The 21,077-nt window shown below is 34.4% G+C and overlaps 2 protein-coding genes across 2 annotated transcripts; one reads left to right on the top strand and one right to left on the bottom strand.

Moving 5' to 3' along the window:
- The first annotated feature begins 1,527 nt into the window (after positions 1–1,527).
- Positions 1,528–6,082, top strand: LOC133186541 (uncharacterized). Its single transcript, XM_061321773.1, has 6 exons — positions 1,528–1,929; positions 2,935–3,071; positions 3,192–3,541; positions 3,866–3,994; positions 4,307–4,502; positions 5,554–6,082. The coding sequence occupies exons 1-6, from the start codon at positions 1,528–1,530 to the stop codon at positions 6,080–6,082; spliced, it is 1,743 nt and encodes a 580-aa protein (XP_061177757.1).
- On the bottom strand, positions 3,811–9,538 carry LOC133186841 (uncharacterized). Its single transcript, XM_061322193.1, has 6 exons — positions 9,223–9,538; positions 8,744–8,945; positions 8,381–8,561; positions 7,492–8,117; positions 6,953–7,193; positions 3,811–3,957 (listed from the first exon to the last, which is right to left on the bottom strand). Exons 1-5 carry the CDS (start codon positions 9,529–9,531, stop codon positions 6,961–6,963), a joined length of 1,551 nt encoding a protein of 516 aa, XP_061178177.1. The 5' UTR covers positions 9,532–9,538; the 3' UTR covers positions 3,811–3,957; positions 6,953–6,960.
- Between the last annotated feature and the right edge of the window lie 11,539 nt (positions 9,539–21,077).

Genomic DNA, 21,077 nt, shown 5'->3' with positions numbered 1-21,077 from the left:
TACAGGGAAATTTCAGGGCATTTAGTCCCCACGCTGGAGCAATTTGGTCGAAAATTTATTATATTTCATTTATAATATACTACATGCTTAATATCTTACCTTAGTTATGAATCAGTTTTTTTTCTGCTTGTGGTATGCAACTTCCCGATGCAACTTCCCGGTGAAACCAACATCATGAACAGAGCATTAATGTGCAAATTGAGATACACGGGTCATCAATCCCTTCCTTTTCCATAAAATAAAAAGCTTAATAAATATATATCAGTGGTGAATTTGCGATATAAAGATATACGGATGCATCCACCCCTTTCTCTTTCTTGTTAGATTTAAAAGTTAGTAAGAAGAAAATTGGCACAGTGAAAATGAAAGTAGAAGGTAAACAGAACTTTGGCGCATGCGCTATGGAGATGGTGCTTAGGCTGGTGCTAAAATGCACAGTTATACTACTATATTAACATTTCCAATGTCTTTGTCCGAGATAAAATTACAAACTGTAAAAATACTTTATTTCTATATAAATCTACTGGTTCATCGAGAGGCGCGGTTAAAAAAATCACGTGCGGGGCGGGACAAATAGAGACAGAAGCGGGACTATTAGCACGGGAATTTGCAGAATCAGGAGCATGTAAATATAAGGAATAACTGTCAGATTTTTTGGATTCATGACGATGATCAATCGATTGGCTTGCGTGATAATTTTATGCATAAACGCCTTTTATGCAAATTATCACACAAGCCACTCGATTGATCACATCATGAATCCAAAAAATTAGACAGTTATTCCTTAAATAATACCTCCAAAAGCGACCATGATGAAAAAAGGAGGCAAAGTGGGTGAGTTTGTACTGTCGGTCAATATTTCTTAGTTGATAACAGGCGTCACGCTAATAACTAAATAAGATTTATATAATATTTCTTGATAAAATGGACAAACCATGTTCTCCAATGTGTTGAAATCTTTTATTATTATTGTTTGACACAAAAGTTTAAGCATTTTTTTTTATAATTATTACGATCATAGAGTTCGGCAGTTATATTTTGACTAACATAAAATATACGGATGTGACAGTTTGACAGAAAACAATGTCAAACCTTAACTTCAGAAGCACAATGATTCGATATGTAACATAGAAATTTTAAGGACATATTATTTGCTGTTTTGGTTATAAAAAAAAACTCATTTATTTTCTTTTCAGATACCATGCTACCAGCTCCTTATTGATTTTCTTGGCTGATTGCCTGTTATGATTTGACCATAGACCTTTTTAATAATATATGCAGACATGCGCAGAAGTACTTCCGAGTGGAAAAATCACGACTCGTTCTGTGCAACATTCTACGCTTCATTTTCGTCAAAAGTGTTTTATAAACATCGTCGTATATTTTTGTTGAATTGATATTTACTTATTAAACTGAATAAAATTGGTTTGAAATATGTTTTATTTTATTTATTTCAATTCATGTACGAGTGACAAACATTTCCTGTTTATCGTTACCTTGTTTACATTGGCAACGAGTTACAACAGTATGGCGACCCGCGAAAACTTAAAGAAAACAAACGTAAGTGTTTTGCGTAGCATAGCAGCTGATCTGGGGATAAATTCAAAGAGAAAGAAGGATGATCTTATATGTGACATACTATCTAGTCAAACACCAGCAGCTTTAATAACTCCAGTTGTGCAATTGTCATCTTGCATTAATCCAACTGACGTGCAGTTTAAGGAAAACTTGCCCCCTTTCAATGCAGTCCATTATCAGTCAATATCGGAGGATCTTAAACCTCCGAGTATATCATTCTCTATGGTATATGAATTCATGATAACAAGGCGAAGGCAGGAAGGTGATCAATGCATCCAAAACTTCAAGGGTTTAGACAAGTCCGTGAAGCATTTTGATGCCGGGGATGTCCAGAATATGTGTATTGCACGAGTAAGTTAATAATATTATGCAAACCTAGTCTTTATAAAGAAATTTTAACTACAGACATTTATGAATTACATATAGATGTTTCTAGGTCAGTTAAGATAAATATTCAGCACTTTGAGAGAGAGTGTATTTGACAAACACACATACATAGCTGATTTATTCTAATCTGATGCATGGCCGTAGGAACCGGGAGAGGGGGGTTGCTCCCACAATGATTTTGCCAATACATAGAATATATAGAAAACATAGCTACTACATGCTTGTGCCCCCTCAATAAAAACGTCTGATGACAATTTTTTTTTTTTTTGCTTGTCAAGGAATTTTTGGTAGTTGATAGTGTCCCCCATTTAAAAATGTATGGCTGTGCCCCCCCCCCCCCAAACTGAAATTGCTTCCTACCGGCCTGTGACGAAATGATGAGATCATTTGATTCTGAGAAGGAAAAATTTTGGAAATATTTCTTACATATGAAAATTTCCAAAAAATAATTTGTCCTCCACTGTTAAGGAAATACCTTGATTGATACAACACTTTGTCCTGTAAAGGCATAAAAAAATAACCTTTGGCTAATTGAACACTTGAACCCCCCCCCCCCCCCCCCCCCCCCGATTACATGGCTATCCTTATGTAAACATTGGAAATACATAATACACATGTTATTAAATAGTTTTGAAATTTGATTTCATTTAAATGAACTAATTCATTTTCTGATTTGTTCTGAATACAAGCCCTCAGATTGCTTTGATCCCACTGACATATTGGAGTATATAATGAAAAAAAAAATTTAACCATCAATATATCAGTAGAAGCTTCTGTAGACCTGTGGTTCTGACACAAAATTTACATTTTCCATGAGTAATTTACTACCAATATTATGAATTAGAAGAAAAAATTAGGAATTGGAAATAAAGAAAAATGATATCCGTACTCAACTTTCAGAAAGAATCTTGATGTCATTTTTCAAAAAATGACAATATAATTAAAATAAAATTTTTACTAAAATTTCAGATTGATGAATCTACAGTGTACATTAAAGCATTTTGCTTAGCATCAATGAAAAAACAGCGTTACCAGGTTTTTTTGTGCATAAGTAATTCTGATGGAACGAACAGGGTGGACTTTGCTTACTGTCAATGCCCCATAGGGTAAGTATTACACAGTTCTTATCTTCAAAATAACAGATGAAATCCAATTTTTCATTTTATATTATTCTAATAATATGTTGTTATATATGTGTTCATATTTTCTGTAAATTACATATACAGGTTAGCTCAAGCATGCAGTCATATTGGGGGGCTGCTCTTCACCATATGCAATATGCAATCCACTACAAAAGCACCTTTGCAAGGAGAACAGAGTTGTACATCAACACTCTGTCAATGGAAAGTGCCACGAACAATGAACCAGAAACCAAAGCCTATAAGCAACCTTAACCTTTCAAGGCCCAAGGCAATGGCAAGCAGTGATACTGATGATGATGTAGCCAGGTTATCATCACCATCACATGGTTCAGCAATGGCCAGGTTCGACCCTCGTCATTCTGAGGACAAACATCATAGCCTTGCTTGGTCTCTGGATCAACTTGGGGAACTAAGAGCTTGTTTCCCTCATACAGGTTTACAAATATTTGTAAATTGCCTTTTTTAATGTTTTTGAAGTACAAAAAAGAAAATTGAATAAAAAAAAAATATCTCACTGCAATGAAATAAAAATTTTTCTTTTAATATTATAAATAATTTTAAGTAAATATCATACTCAAACTGAAAGCAGTGTATATAATATTATGAGGTAAATACATTAAAAGATACAAATATAATTTTAAATAATTTTTGAATAGGTAAAAGATGTATAATATATCTTAAAATTCAATAAATGATTAGAGGAGTAAAGTATTTAGCATTTTATGCAGTGATTCAATAATAAAATCTTTGTTGTCTAGGTATGGCTCATCTCTGGAATATTCCAGACTCCAATGTACCTAGTTCTGTGGAAGTTGAAGTGGAAGTTGAGACATCTGTGCACCCATTGTACCTGAAAATGGAAAAGATGCTGTTATCAGATGAGAACTGTGAGTTGAAAATAAAATTTTGAATTTTGATCCTATATGTCTAAAACCTAAACATAGACCAATTAGCAAAAATATAGATAAAACACGATTATAATTATCTCAATCTAATTAGATCTTCCATCCACTCCCCATTTTATCTATACATTGCTTCCCTGTGATGTTGCAGATGGAAAATTAATTTTAATTAGATTGATTATTAACTGTAATGTATCTTAATAATTTTAATGAATGCATGTATAATTCTACTAACTTTTTTTATTTGTTATAAAATAAAAACATATCTTTTATGTACTCTTTTCTCATTTCCAACAGTACCACCACCTATGATAGATGAAGAGCTAGTGAACTTTATAGAGGAGAAGACAAGAGGACAGAGACTTTGTGAGATGTGGAGAGCTCTCCACCTTGGGAGAATTACAAGTTCTATGTTTGGTGATGTGCTACTAGCAAGAGAAACCCCAGCAAAATCTCTCGTCAATCAGATCTTACATGGATCAAATCTTGACAAGTAATATTCCTTTTAAAAAATTATAAAGTAATTAATTATTTGCACATAGTGTTTTTTTTTTTTTTTTTTTTTTTTTTTTTTTTTTTTTTGCAAATAAATCTTGCATTAATTATTTTTCATAAATGTAAATAGTAATATTACTAAATGTAAACAATCATTACAATGAATGATTGTAGGAATACTGAAAGTGCATTAATGTTACAATAGCTGGAGTTATTTCCCTTATGTACATGTTATTTTGTAATATGAACCTAGTATGTAGATTAGTCAATATATATGTCACAGCCGTATTTTATTTGTTACTCCTTTTTAATAATAATAACAATGAAAACAGCTGTTGGGTTCGATGCATATATTTTTCAATTTCATGGTAAGACTGAAAAGGTGACCTGTAACAATAACAGTAATGAAAATAAATGAATACACTCTCATACCTATACACTCACACATTAAATTACTTTAATATATTTTAACTTTTCCAATGTAATTATCTTTAAGTAGATAATTATTTGATAAGATATTTAATTTATTCAAAGCAACGGTGGTAAAAGTTCTTACCAAATAGGCAGTTAAATTGTCCACATTATAAAATGATAGACTTTGTGGAGTAAGAGAGGAATTCTTCCTTACTCCTGGCTGTCCTAGGGTGGAGTGAATTAGTTAGGGTATTTGGCGCCAAGCATGGGCACACAATACCAAACTAGTAAAACCACTCACACACTTCTCACTCTAAAATATCAACCAATCACACAACTTCAACCCTCACCCATTCTGACACAAACACATTTGACCTTTCACACTCCTAAATCCACCAATGAGCATTCAACCCCATGAATATGAATGAGATATTTTATGAATGAACACATAGTAAATTCCAGAGGACTGTAATTTACTATGCTTTATAGATGAAAATGATGATGATGATTAGTGATTAGGTCATTAAATATTCAATCATACATATAATATTTATCAGAATAATAATTTATTCACCCTGTGACATATATACAGGATACCTTATCCTTTCTATTACTCTTAATTTAAAATATTTCAGATATACAGCACTACCACCACCAGTCCAGTGGGGGATAGATCATGAAGCAGAGGCCAGAAAAGATTACCTTACCATTAAAAGGGCCATAAATGAAAATACAGATGTACATCCTACAGGGATCACCTTGTATTCAACACACTCATTCCTTGGAGCCTCAAGCGATGGGAAGGTAATTGAAAATGGAGACATGGGATTACTGGAAATAAAGTGTCCCTTTTCGATTAAGGGTTACAATATTACCCAGTGCGAAATATCAGAAATCTTGGAACTGAATGATCGACACTTTTGTCTTGAGATGTCATCTTCAGGGCCAACTTTGAGAAAATCTCACAAATTTTATGCACAAGTGCAGGGAGAAATGGCAATCAAGAGTGTACCTTGGGTGGATTTTGTTGTGTGGACTGCAGCTAAAGCAAACAACATTTTTATAGAAAGAATTCTCTTTGATGAGCTATTTGTTACATCTATGATGCCAAAATTAGTTAAATTTTACATGGAGCAAATTTATCCATTATTATACAAGTGTTGAAATTTCTCTAGTGATGCAATGCAGTTCTTTGAAGCAAAGGCTGTATGAGATTAATGCTGTACGTGTGCATAAATAGGCGTAATCAAAATTTAACGCAATTACTAGGTGAGTTGTTGGCATATTCATGAATTAGCGCTACACTCTTAAGCATTGTATATTGTATTTGTAAATGATTTCTTAGTGGTATTCATAAATTAGCGCATCGTTGTCTGCACCAAAGCCACTTTAAATATAAAGCCTGCTTTTTTAAGAACACATACAGTATTAGATGAATTGACTCTAGTTCTATTGCACTTTATAGTGTATCAGTCTAAGTACACAGCTACAAATTTACAATTATTTATCTGTGGAAATTAAAGTGTTGGATATTTGTGATTATTTTTTAAAAGCAGAAGGTTGAATCAGGGAATAACTATCTTCTAATTTGGTATTTCGCAAATACCAAATTAAAAGATAGTTATTCCCATTCTAATGCAATATATGCATTTTGTTTGATGTTCATGTCTTATTTTGTTGAGTTTTGTTATATAAAATACGTCATAGAGCATTGTGTTTTTGCGTCACTCTATTATGACGCCACAATGAATAGCTTTCATTCTCATTTATGCTCATTTTACTGCCTCAGATGTCAGTGTATTACCCAATCAAAATGTGTTTTACAAAACAATTGCATTAGAATTTTTTTTTATTTGTGAAAATATTCTTGTAGCATAATATGTGATATGAATTGCAAGACGACAGCTCTGATTAAGTATTTTGTATATTGTGTACTGTATTAATTACTAGGAATATTTTAAGTACATAATTACTTAATAATATTCAATATGGAATGAATTCATAAAAATCAAAACAAGAATTTAAATGTCTTACTTAGAGAGTTATGATTCATCAGTGGAAATCTTTTTCCCATCAACAAGCGGATAATCTAGATTGGTCAGCCAACAGCAGACTTGGAAAATCTTCGTGATGAAGTGGACCATTGTAAGGGGGATCACTCCTTCTAAGACATGAAAGTTCTTCACACGCCCAATGCTCCTTTCAACATGAATCCGAAGTTGGGCAATCTCCTGGGTCTTGAAGACTTCATCTGTTGAAAACTGGTTAGAAGTGCCTAGAATACAATATTAAGAAAATTATTTAAGCTAGTTACCATGCAATGTTTTCCTGATTTATCTTTAAAAAAAAAAGAAAAGAAACAACAAACAAACAAATCTAACCATTTGCACATAGATTGAGTTGATTGGGTGGGAGGGGGTGAGGTTAAGATCTGGCATTAAAGGACGACTAAAAGATTTTATTTTAACTTAAAATTCTTATCAGCAAAAAGAAATCCTAATTTTTTAACTCTCGTGAGATAAAAATAAACAACAAACAGCTGAATGTTTACAACTTTACACTTCATTTAATACCTCGGAATGGTGGAATGTTTAAGGAACATTGTCTTTTTTCAAGTAAGTCAGCTATGGTGAAGCCTTTGTCTGCCATTACACTGTCACTAGGCTCAAGTAACTGAAGTAGGCCACATTCCTCAGTTAGCTGACGGTCTGAAGTTTTTCCTGGCCATGCATCAGAAACAAAAGTAATTACTCCAGATGGACTAATACCGACTAGAAATTTAACAGTAGTATGATGCTTGTAGTTAGAAAATGTTAGGCTTTGATTTATTAGGCTACTTGATGATTGAATGAAAAGTTCTGTACAATCAATAATCACTCTGGTTGATGGATACTTAGATTTAAAGGATTCCGGCATAGTTCTGTTGATAATATCTCTGCTTGGAAATGGGTTTAGAAACTTGAGCTCGGCATGAATTAAACTGATCCAGGTTGTAAAATACATTGAAAATGAAGCACTGCTGATCTGGAATCTCTCTGATATATCCTGCACATAGAGTCCAACTTTCAACCTCATGAGGACAGCAAATAATTGATCAATTGGATGTAAGCAAGATGATGACATTCTCACTCTGTCTGTAGTTGATGTCTGTCCTTCCCCCCTCCAATATGTCATCCTTGAACATTTACTGGAAAGGTAACTGTAATCAATGAAATTACAGAATTAACATTCTGTGATGCTAACTTAAGTTATAGGAATTTTTAAAACCTAAAAATTTAAGCAGTCAATAACATCTGAAATATAATTTAATTTCTGCATAAACAATCACAATACCTCTGAAGAAGGTGAATCAGTTTTTTGATACATGACTGTAATTTTTTCCATTATTTATTATGATCATAACTTGTATAAAGATACATATTTGAAGATAATAAAAAGTTAAGAAAAAATGTCAACACTTGCTTGTACAGCCACAGGAAGATTGTAAAAGAAGGTAGCCCTGTGTAAAAACGTGTCATGCCATCATCATCTTTAATGCGCTCAGCAGACCATTTGTGTTTACGTAGGTCCTCTCGAAGTCTTCTTACTTCCTCTTTAAGGTTTCTGTTTTCTTTCAGGAGGGGGTCTTCTTCACATTGTACACCTTTAAATGTGTTTATATCATCAATAATTTATAGCAAGCAGAATTTTAAAAATTTATTTACATTTTACAAATCTACTGAATATCTTATATTGATATTGAAATTGACATACTAGTATCTTACTAAAAAGATATATGTTGCAATTGAAATATTCAGTTAAATAATCAATTCATCCCTGGTGTACCTGCATCACATGTCAGCTTAATGTCAACATCATCTGTTGGTCCATTTTCATCATGATCACTCAGTCTGGTTAAAGCATTTCCCTCTGTACTGTGATCACCTGACTCATCTGTTGATCTACAGTAGGAGCCATGTGCAAGCAGAGAAAACTCTAAATTAGCACTTTCTCTCTCCCTGTTTATCCTCTCTGAACAAAGTTTTTCCTTGTAAAAAAAAAAGTAGAGCAATAAAAATATTTTATACATGTATATTTATGTATTTTGAAAGAAATTGGGGTAATTTATAAATCCTGTGCAAAATTATATGAATAAATATGTTTTTGATTTAAAAGAAGGTAGCTCTGGGTAAAACGTGTTTTTTTTCTTCTTAAATCTGACATCGATCTCTCGTTGTACCTCCTATAAAACTTATGTTTGATTTTTAGGCCGTTTTATTTATAAGATTTCAAAAAATATATTGGTGAAAATCAAAGGTAGATACCTTGGTTGTTTCTCGATCAAGTCGTCTCTGTTCCCTGTTAAAATCTTCTTCCGATCGTTTCTGTTTATAGGCAAATATTGTTGGGGCATAATTGTCATCGCTCGGTTCATCTCCGTGCCACCCATCAACAAAATGTTGCGAGCAGATCCAGGTATGCTCGTTTGGCGTCCATTTATCCCTATTAACAGCTTTTATCCAGGCTCTTCTTTTTCTTTTGTTCTTGGGAAACCGAAAGAAACTGACACCCTTCGACCGTGATTCTCCATTACACACGTTTCGACACTTGTAAACACAACAAGATTTTACCATTTCCGTTCCTAATGAAAACAAATGAAGCTTTCCACTCGGAAGCGTTTGTGCGCATGTGCGAGTAACTGTCCCGCACTTAAGTTAAAAGACCTTATTGTCAATCTGTGCTGATACCAATTTTTTTTCTTATTATGTTATTAAAGATAAAATTTTATCAGTAAACTTCAGTTGTATGTTAACTGGTTAATGAAGAACAAGTAATAAAATTCCTAAATAAAAATTACAAAACTGTAGAGAGTTAAAATGTAACTAACATGAAAAATACCGTAACGGATGTTATAATGTAACATCCATCACAGTGCTTAAAATTCATGAAAATACTTTTAATATTTTTAATTAGTATTAGCAGAATGTTTGGATGGAGGTATTTAACTTCATTGCATGTATGAAATCATGTGTATTTTGAAGAAAACTTACGGAAAGCTTTAAAAATCATCGTCAATGTAACCTCCGTAACTAGCAAACTTTAGTTTGTCAATTTGTAAAATCTATTTTTGTCAAAAAGTCAAATATAACATCCGTTTATTATGCAGGATAAAAAATAGTTAAAGGAAGAAGTAATATACCTCATTCTGCTTTTTTAAAATGAAAAACTAGTTTTATTTCCTCATGTAGTGAAAAAAAAAAACACCGAAAACACGATTTCTTTGCAGAAAGTAAGAACGAAGAAAATGCAATAGCAGGAGAAGTTGACGTCACCTCCGTCACGATTAATTGTGCCTTATTTATTTTACAGATAGGTCATAAAAAGCTGTCTTATTCATTCCAAGTGAAAGCGTTCTGATTCATGCATGTGGAGGTTTTTTTAACGTTTCGAGGAGGGCGAAAAAACCTTCTAAATTCGCATTATCTGTGTCAACATAACGCCCCTCACTTTTTGATCAACTATATTTGGATGCAGTTTTCTTAAAAAATAAAAACGCAACAATCTTTTCTTTATGAATTCATGAAGGAAGGTATAAATATAGATGCTTTTAACTAGAAAAAGTGTAAAAATATCGACACAATTTTTTTTCACCGTGACGGCCGTTATTATTTACAAATAGCTGATCCTTGCCCATATGCAAACCTGTTCGCGCAGAAAGGGAGTGTATCAGAAAAATATCTCACTGATTCTAATAATGCTAAATAAATGTAGCCTTTTGATGAGGGCATTACCTAGATATATAGACCTTAGAGAAAGCATATCAGCTAAGCACAAAGTGCAAAATTGATACAGAGTGAGGTAAAAAAAAAAATGCCCATGATGATTTTACTTGCCCCTTATAAAGCTTGTTTTCTTTATTGTTTCGAACTGTCTGATGTACATGATTATACAATTATTACTGTTTTTGAGGTCGATACGATGATTTAGCCCCATGAGAAGTACAATATTCACCGACCCCGAAGGGCGAGGTTAATATTTTGTACTTTGAAGGTGGTTAAATCATTGTATTGACCTCAAAAAGACCAATAATTGTTCTATCATATGATTCAATGATTTAATGATACAAACTCATTTAGCAGTTTATGCCATCTTACTTGTTTACATTTGCTGAAGTCCTATGGGCAGCGGAAAGGGCAAAAATTACCATAATGAGAAAACAATTATTTTAATTTCAATGACCATAAAAACTTTACAAATGACATTCAAGGCATAATCAACAGACCTTTTTGCAAAACAAATATACATTAAAGCAAAACCAACGACCACGTACGTAACAAACATATATAAATGCAAAACGAACGGTCATCTTAGCAGAACAAACGTACATTAAAACATGACAAACGATAAAAAATTAACAAACGAACACTGGGTGGCGCTGCAGGTTTTTTAGTCAGTTCGTACCCTGACCGACTCGTAATGAAGTCAACTATAGCCATCAATTCTTGTTGCGAAGGGACTCTCTTGAAATTATAAATAATTAATGATAATTTATTAACTTAATAAAAGCTAACAAGTAGACCAATCCGGAAAGCGACACAATACTTCACGTAGTTCTTGGAATTTAGCGTACTGTTACTGCATTTCGGAGGCATGATAATTTTATTGTTTAATTTTTAAAAAGTATTTTCTAATTATGCATTGGCAATGACAGTTTTGAAGAAAATTCCCTTTTTTCATATACATGATCATATTAAATAGCTTTGTTTCAAAGAGTCAGTTTTTTCAGACCATTAGAGGTTACCCATTTAAAAAGCAGGAAATCTGTTACTTTTTGATACGTAGTAAAAACCAATGCAAAAAATTAAACACCTATTTCTGTTTGTTACTCTAAATTGTTCGTATTACGTATCTGCTATAATTTCATCTTATTGCTAATTGGTATCTTGTTTTTATCAAGTTTTTGATATACATATAGATAGATATTTATAAGCAAACACATAGCAACGATTTTCAAGTTGTGTATTTGTGCGATGTTTTTTTTTTGGGGGGGGGGGGGGAGAAAAATAATTTTTATTTCAAGGTGTTAGGGGGAGGTGGGTACGAAAGCCTATTAGGATCAAACTACGGTAAAAAAAATTTAAAAGGCGTTATTTCAAAAGGCGTTATAACGCGAAAAAAAGGCGTAATAACGCCTTTTGAAAAGGCGTTATTACGCCTTTCTAAAAGGCGTTATTACGCCTTTCCAAAAGGCGTTATACGCCTTTCTAAAAGGCGTTATTACGCCTTTCCAAAAGGCGTTATTACGCCTTTTAAAAAGGTGTTATTACGCCTTTCCAAAAGGCGTTATTACGCCTTTCTAAAAGGCGTTATTACGCCTTTCCAAAAGGCGTTATAACGCCTTTCTAAAAGGCGTTATTACGCCTTTCCAAAAGGCGTTATTACGCCTTTTAAAAAGGTGTTATTACGCCTTTCCAAAAGGCGTTATTACGCCTTTCTAAAAGGCGTTATTACGCCTTTTAAAAAGGCGTTATTACGCCTCTTTTTTTTCAATACATGACTTACTTAGCCCACCCTGGGGGCTGATTATAATTAGATTTCTAGGAAAAAAGATTTTTAAATATGTAAAATATTTTCAGTGTTAAACCAACTTAGTCCTTCTCTGATGCCAGACGCTTCTACCAAGGTGTATGGATTTCAGAAATTTTGTTGAAGGCTAATTGCTCATTATACCTATGCAAATACTTTCCCTGTTTTATACCAAGAGGAGAGAAAAATATTTTCAAATTTGACATGAATTTTTAATACGTGGCTAGCAAAGCCCAAAGCTGGTTCTGCCTATATCCTGGATTTTCAAAAGTAGAGTGATGACTTCTCTTAATATGCATGCAAAATACAAACAACTGTCTGCGAGATGTGCAGGAATATAGATAATACTATAATTTATAATATAATTTATAATAGTAAAACTATAATCTAAATATTGCATAAATAAAGACGGCTTTGGTTCAATCTTTCATATATTTACTATTTTAAAATAACGCCTTTCCATTTTTGGATACAACTCCTTTTCAAACAGGCCGGTAGTACGAATGTGAGTGGGGGGGGGGGGTGTCCCCCACCCCACTTTTTGGGAGAATAGTCTTGCTATAGGTTAAATATAAAAAAAATCATTTATTGTTTGCTTGGTCCCTTAACATTTTGTTGCAGTATGGTTAAACTCGGGCAAGTCATTGCATTTAAAAAAAGTTTTACCGAAAAATTAGAAAAAGTTTCCCCTCAAGTTTAGGCAGTTTATTTTTTTCGGGGAGGGGGGGGTCTTGTTTTTTTTTTTGTTTGCTTGTCAATTTTATGGGAAACCCCCCCCCCCCCCTTAAAAGCACGGGCTTGTCAAAAACATAATAATGGCCCTTCAAAAGGCATAATAACGCCTTTTCGAAAGGCGTATTAATGCCTTTTAAAAAGGCGTAATAACGCCTTTTAAAAGGCGTAATAACGCCTTTTGGAAAGGCTTAATAACGCCTTTTGGAAAGGCGTTATAACGCCTTTTAGAAAGGCGTAATTACGCCTTTTGGAAAGGCTTAATAACGCCTTTTGGAAAGGCGTTATAACGCCTTTTGGAAAGGCGTAATTACGCCTTTATTTGCGTTATTACGCCTTTTCCGCGTTATAACTCCTTTTCAAAAGGCGTTATTACGCCTTTTTTCGCGTTATAACGCCTTTCGAAAAGGCGTTATAACGCCTTTTAAATTTTTTTTACCGTAGTTTGATCCTAATAGGCTTTCGTAGGTGGGAATAATTGACAAGCAAGTAATAACGAGAAAAAAGAAATAAAGGAGATTCGATTATACTGCGACAAAAAGAAGGAGCTAGGATCAAAATAATTTAAACAATTTTACGAGAATTTGAAAACTTATTTTACACCAAAATGGGGACGCAGATCGCCTTTCCCATTCGAGGACTACAGGACCGCTGGTTAAAATGACATAACATGCCATTTTGAACATATAATGGAAATTCTATATAGTAAAAAGCCGTAACATTGCATCTATATGTTCAAGTTAACATATTTTAATAAACCTCTTGCAGTTCATTACACCAGAAAACTCGTTGCCTTACATATAAGGCATGCAAGGCACTCAGTGAAAATACTGATTTCCTTGTAAACTGCTTTTCCTAAAGGAATTTCTAATTGAATTATAGCTATAATTATAAACCTAAACCAGGGTTTTGTTTTACAGCAGCATATATATATATATATATATATTTAACGTAGTATTCTATACATTGTTGAATCTCAGCCAATCAGAGGGATAGGAATGATTCAATCATGTAATAAATTTATTTATTGGGAATCGGAGCCCCTTGTCAAATCTAGAAGCACTTTGTTTCATTTTCATGACATTGCCATATATACACAGAAAATTGTCAATATTATGACAGGATCCACTTATCCTGGTCGATTGTCACTTGTCCAGGACGAATGCCTATTTTGCACCTGGTGATATATGTTTTCTCCGAGGTCTATATATCTAGGGATTGTACCAAATCAAAAGAATATATTTGTTTTATTATTTCTATATATCAGTTTTTGAGAAATTTCTTAAAAATCCATGTTTCTAATACTCAATAGTTTCTTGTATGAGGCATTGTTATGTCATACACATTATGATGTCCAAATTACATATTGAAGCTAAAGATCTGTTGCCAAGAAACGTTCAGTTTATATTGACTATTGTGACCTCATCCACAGCTAATTTCGAGTAAAACGAAATAGGTCAATTTTGGAAATGATTTCAGCATATTTTGGAAAGTATAATTATGGAATTTCGGAATTAACTTCGGTAGTTATGTAGATTGTTAATGGATATGAATAAAAAGTAAAACTTTAGATCATAAGATTTAAATGTATTTCGTTGGCGAAAGTGGTTACCCTATGTAAAAAGTTTCATACCTTTATCTTTTTTTTTTTTTTTTACACCCCATTATTTTTTTGTAAGTCGGAATATAGCGATCTAAAGGCTTAAGGACCTCATCATTATTGTTGCTTCACAAACCTACTGATACCCCCCCCCCCCCCATCCCCGTTCTTTTAAATTTTATGGAATCCTTGATAAACATTGTGTTACTGAACTCATATGATCTTCAAGTATTTGGAGTTTATGTTGTCATTTAATCTTTTTTTAAAGTCCCCACCCCTTCAAGCTTGAAAACCTGGATCCACCCTACTGTTCATATAGGAAGAAATACATGAATGACTTGTAACAAATACTGTTCACTATTTCCATGAGATATTATCAAACATTTGGACCCTTTGGTTTGTGATATTCTTCCTTTTATAGTAATATTTACACAACTTGGCTGTTACTAGTACTTTGCATTTCCCTATATACACAAAAAAATTGTCAAATATGGCAGGATCAACTTGTCCTGGTCGATAGTCACATGTCCAGGACGAGTGCTTATTTCGCACCTGGTAAATGATAGTTTTAATCAATAAGATAGCCATGGAACGATAGAGAAAAATAACAAGTCATTATTGAAGGTGAAGACGTGTCTTTTCACAACACGATTACAACATTTGCACGTAATGTCACCACACATTTGGACAAAAGTACGTCATGTCACCACACAGGTGAACATAACAGCATGTCACCACACATGTGAACATAACAGCATATTATGTCACCACACAGGTGAACATAACAGCATATTATGTCACCGCACAGGTGAACATAACAGCATATTATGTCAAAACAGGTGAGCATATAAAGCATGTCATGTCACCACACGTGAACATTCCAACATTTCATATCATCACACTTGTCATTATACAAAGAAAAGAGACATCACCACCCAGAAATCTGTCTGAAAAACAATAATCAGGATACAGCATACATGTAGATGATAGTATGATATGTGCGGTTTTACAGTCGCATACAGTCTCGCTTTATTTAAACATACTCAGAGTCACAATAATCGCATAAAAAATGTGGGTTTCACAATTGCAAAGTTTTTTTTCTACTCAGTACAATACTTTTTATCACATTTTGCGGAAAATCGGAAGTTTTCTCAATCGAGTTCCATACAGGAATAAGACGTTGGTAGATCTTTTCGTCGGCTTTCCTGTCGAACCGGAACTCCGTCATTCTGTGGAGTTCCTGACCCATTTCCGGTTGTTTGTGGATCTGTATTCCTTCTGTGAGCCTTTCTGGTTCTTTTTGGTGGCCTTTACTTGGACGTTGAAATACTCCCGATGTGCTCCTTTTTTGCCTATTTTGGTGGAGTACTCGCTCACAGAGTCCGTCTTGTACGTCCACATTATAATATCCGGGGCTTTTCTTTTGTGAGATATGGCGGACGGATAGGACCCCGTTCTGTGACTTCCACTGATCATAAGGTGTAGTCCGAAATATCTGACGTTTTGCAGGCTTTTTTTTTTTTACGATTTTGATATTTTACGTGCCAGGAAAATGTCAGAACCGGTGCCATTACAGAAACTGGAAATTCGCCGCCTCCAACTGGAGGCGGCATTCTCGGGTTGATTTTCGATATTTGCGAACCGAATTAAATGCTGAATTCACAACTTAGCAATAGTACAATGCCTTTAGTACTCACCAACATCGTTTATATGGGTTTGTTTATGAAATATACAATCTGGTGAAAACATTTTATCAGACGGTCGAGTTTTCTTCTCATTTCGTGCATTTTAAAATCTTGCAAGACCAAATCGAAATGTGGAGTGATGTTTTCTTTTCATCGATATTGGTGAGTACTAGAAACATTGTGGTACTGATAAATAGTAAGTTCGGCATTTAATTCAGTTCGCAAGTATCGAAAATCAGCTCCGAATGGAGACGGTGAAACTTCCAGTTTTCGTAATGGCGCCGTATCGTATTATGTTATGATAAAAAGCTCATGTTGCAGGTGGTTGTGGACGGAACACCCTCACCCCCGCTTTCCGTTTCCCTCAGAGCTGTTCGACTTATTTTTTCATAAATCATTTTTCATTGACATATCTATTACGAAGTATTGCAATTAAAAAAAAATAGTCTAAACCTACTGATTCCCCCATTTTTGTCCCCCGCTTTCACTGAAAGTGGGGGATATTAATTTCGGTCTGTCTGCATGTCCGTCCGTCCGTCTGTATTTCTGTCTGTCTGTAACACTTTCGTTTCCGCGCGATATCTCGAGATGCCTTTCAGCTTTTGCAATGTAATTCTACATATCAACTCCTTATGGCCTAAACAAGAACCATATTGATTTTGAGGTCAAAAGGTCAAAGGTTAAGGTCATAAATTTATAAATTCTGTCTGTTTTAACACTTTTGTTTCCGCAAGATATCTCGAGAAGCCTTTGAGCTTTTGCAATGAAATTTTACATAACAACTCCCTGTAGCCTAAGGAAGACCCCTATTGATTTTTAGGTCTTTTCTTTCGTTTTGAAGAATAAGAATATTCAATTACCTGTTTCTTTGACAGTAGCAAAGAAAACAAATCAAGAATATTACTAAAGTTGTGAACACTACTATGCCACAAATCAGAGCAATAGCCAAGTGCATGTCTTCACCACCTAGAAACCCCATTCCGATAAACTAATCACGTATAGACTATGGAGTTTTTCAGTTGAATAGTATTTTTGATACGAGGGTCGTTCAATAAATAATGCAAAGTGTCATCTAAAAGTAGTAAATGCACGTAAAGCAGATTCTTAAAAAAAACATTCCCTGTTAACATTTGTATGTAATTTTATATTGTTTGTATTCTAGCCTCTGATAGGTTAATATCCAAAAAGGAACACAAATTATTTCTGTATAACCTGGTTTGGTATGGGGACACCCCCCCCCCCCCCCGACAACCAGCTGAATCATAGAACTGTATCCATATAATCCTCTCATTTCCAGTCCTCGGGATTCATGGAAAATTCCAGATTTAATAAATGTACCTTTAACTTCAAACAATAATTCGATCTTACCACATGTAAACAAACAACAAGGCTGCTAGGCCTATGTATCAGTTTTTACCTCCCCTCGCTTCCCATCACTTCCGTTACTTCCGTTACTATGGTTGTATTATTGAGCGGCAAATTTGAACTAATAAAAAGCAACGAAATTTTACATCCATAGTTATTTAATGATTTTAAAATTAAATTATAAGGAATGACTCTAATTCCTGGTTTGGGTCAGTTTACGCTGTTTTATAACCCGCTTCGCGGATTATAAAGCGTAAACTGACCCTTGGAAACCAGGTCATACTCGAATAATTTGGCCAAGAATTAGAGTCATTCCTAAAATGTCTAAAGTCTTTGTACCCATGACCAGAGAACTTCAGCATACTCATCTTTAGGGATGCCCTAAAGACACTGATGAACAGCATTTCCCATGATATACTCGAAATTGTAAAGTCTTCCTTTGATTGTTTTCATACGTTAAAAATATCTCATAATTACTGAGATTTAGCGAATATGGGGGATGTCTAAGCTTTGTAAACTTACTTTTCTTCAAAATTTTACATATTTTTTCGCTACTGCTTATTTGCAACAGCGTTGTCAGGTACAGAAAAATACCCCCGAGGACCGGTATTTGGAATTGATTTGCAGGAAATCTGCTTAACTTTCCTGAGTGAAACTTTATCATAAAAGTTACCATTGATAGTCCTACCTTTGGTTGTTTGTACGTGTTTTACTGAACCTCTTGAATAAAAAGAAAATTTATAAAACATATTTGGTGCATTGCTTCTCTTTGCAATAATGGACTTTTTGCGAGAAGCACGGACTTTTACAGTCGATGGCTTACTTTGACATTCAAACCTGCCTAATGTACGGAGGTACGGAATTGATAATAGACAAGAAAACCTTAAAAGTGGTCATAGGTATGGTGTTAGGGGCACTAACATGATTTACCGGTATGTAATCAACGCAAGAGATGATGGGAGGCAGAATTACATAATTTAAATTACCTTATTCGTGAGTTGTAGCATCTCTTTTCAGTCTCATTTTCTAGAGGAATCAAATAATGAAATAAGAAAAAAACATTCCGGAAGGAAAACTAAGCAAGAGTAGATCAATGTGGGACGGGAGGAGGCTGAGGGTAGGGTGGTTGCCATTCCCTTCCTAGACAACATAATATTTGCTTTGAAATGGCCCATTATTATTGGTTATGAACTGTTAAGCATAATATTTATATCGCAAAAAAGCTTCCGTATATTGTCCTAGTGTAAAAATAAGTCGTCGATTGTAAAAGTCAGCGCTTCTCGCAAAAGTCCAATAGGACGACAGCTTCCTCTTTGATTCCACATTTTGTTCTTGATCGTCCTTTTCAGCCATAAAAACTACACCCATGAAATACGTGGAGATAACGAACAGTATTCAAGCTCAAAAGTCCATTAAACATTACAAAATAGGAGCAGAGCAAACAAGGACCTCTAAGACATCAGAGGTGGGATCAGGTGTCATGGAGGTGTGAGCATCCCCTGCCGACCAGTCATACCCGCCTTGTGCCCCCTGTCATGATCGGGAAATAACGGAAAAATCCGTCGACAATTCAGTATGTTCATAATGGCCTAACAATTAGTATTAAAAAAGTCAGTCAGCATTTGACTTAATGATAAATTTTGTTATACCTTTAAAAATTTGTTCCTTTATAAATCAATACTAATAAAAGTCTATTATTTCCAGTGTTTTACTGAGCAGGCATAAAAAAAAATCGATGTTTGACCGCGGAGTGAGATATTGGACCTGTCGGTGAGTTGGACCGCTTACGTCACATAATGGACGAGGTCAGCTAAATCTCATTTGCATTCGTTGGTGTTCGACATAAATGTATGTCAAAGAAAAAATAAAATAAATAAATAAAAGGTATAACAAAGCATTTATTGACTGTATTCTCGGGCAAAATGCGTTTTGTCGACCCCTCGAACCAAATTCTTTGCCTTCGGCCTAACGGCCTCGGGCAAACAGTTTGGTTCTTGGGTCCGACAAAAAGCATGTTGTCCCCGAACCCAGTCAATAAATGTATAGTATTTGCTGACAAGGTCATTGTATCGACCATAGAACTTTCGAAATGATGACTTTAAACGAGATTGCTGATATTCTTGTTTCGTCAACTTGTTTGTCAATAACTTACCTCGTTTTAGAAATTGTTCATACGTAGAGCATGTTCTGGCGTATCGAATCAACTGCAAGATATAAACCCCGTGTGCATGCAGGAGATAAGGGTATATTGCTGCATAAGTAAGGGAAGTTGACGATTGAAAAGTTAAAGTCATCACGTTTATCATAAAGCTTTGTTGTTAGATTACCATTAACGTCTTTCTCTAATAAAATATCTCTAATAAAATATCCAAATATGAAACAGATGTGTCAGACTCTGTGGTATCTTTTATCTAAAGCTCACTGGGATATATCGTGTCGACATGAAAAACGATATCTATCACTCAAGTTTATTAAATCTTTATTGTAAAAATGTTCATTTTTAAATAGACCATTGAGCCATTTAACGTGTGTTTTCTCTTATGTCATGATTTAAACAAACTTGAATCTACACTATCTGAGGATGCTTCCATATAAATATGACAAACCGTGGCTTTGCTGTTCTTGAGTTTTTTAAAGATTTTTCCTATGTACACCTATGTAAAACTTTGATTGTTCATTGTGGCCCCACCCTACCCCTGGGGGTCATGATTTGAACAAACTTGAATCTACACTACCTGAGGATGCTTCCATATAAATATGACCAATCATAGCTTTGCTGTTCTTGAGAAGAAGATTTTTGAAGATTTTTCCTAATTATATATTCCTATGTAAAACTTTGATCGTCCATTGTGGTCCCACCCTCCCCCCGGGGGTCATAATTTGAACAAACTTGAATCTATACCACCTGAGGATGCTTCCACATAAATATGACCAAACATAGCTTTGCTGTTCTTGAGAAGAAGATTTTTGAAGATTTTTCCTATATATTCCTATGTTAAACATTGATCGTCCATTTTGGCCCCACTCTACCCCTGGGGGTCATGATTTGAACAAACTTGAATCTACACCACCTGAGGATGCTTCCAAATAAATATGACCAATCATAGCTTTGCTGTTCTTGAGAAGAAGATTTTTGAAGATTTTTCCTATATATTCCTATATAAAACTTTGATCGTCCATTGTGGCCCCACCCTATCCCCGGGGGTCATGA

This window comes from Saccostrea echinata, unplaced genomic scaffold, assembly GCF_033153115.1.
Source record: "Saccostrea echinata isolate AGI-Se365-2 ecotype Australia unplaced genomic scaffold, CSIRO_AGI_Sech_v1 ptg000014l, whole genome shotgun sequence".
NCBI lineage: Eukaryota > Metazoa > Mollusca > Bivalvia > Ostreida > Ostreidae > Saccostrea > Saccostrea echinata.
The sequence above is the reverse complement of the archived record's forward strand: the minus strand, read 5'-3'. Positions and strand labels throughout refer to the sequence as shown.

What these genes read in the sequence shown, in the direction of transcription:
- LOC133186841 (XM_061322193.1), bottom strand. Translation starts at nt 9,531, where the DNA reads ATGGTAAAATCTTGTTGTGTTTACAAGTGTCGAAACGTGTGTAATGGA. An exon ending in TAAGCTGACATGTGATGCAG is followed by an intron (nt 8,562 to 8,743) that starts GTACACCAGGGA and finishes ACACATTTAAAG; the next exon opens with GTGTACAATGTGAAGAAGAC. An exon ending in ATCTTCCTGTGGCTGTACAA is followed by an intron (nt 8,118 to 8,380) that starts GCAAGTGTTGAC and finishes CATTGATTACAG; the next exon opens with TTACCTTTCCAGTAAATGTT.
- LOC133186541 (XM_061321773.1), top strand. Translation starts at nt 1,528, where the DNA reads ATGGCGACCCGCGAAAACTTAAAGAAAACAAACGTAAGTGTTTTGCGT. An exon ending in AGAATATGTGTATTGCACGA is followed by an intron (nt 1,930 to 2,934) that starts GTAAGTTAATAA and finishes CTAAAATTTCAG; the next exon opens with ATTGATGAATCTACAGTGTA. An exon ending in GCTGTTATCAGATGAGAACT is followed by an intron (nt 3,995 to 4,306) that starts GTGAGTTGAAAA and finishes CATTTCCAACAG; the next exon opens with TACCACCACCTATGATAGAT.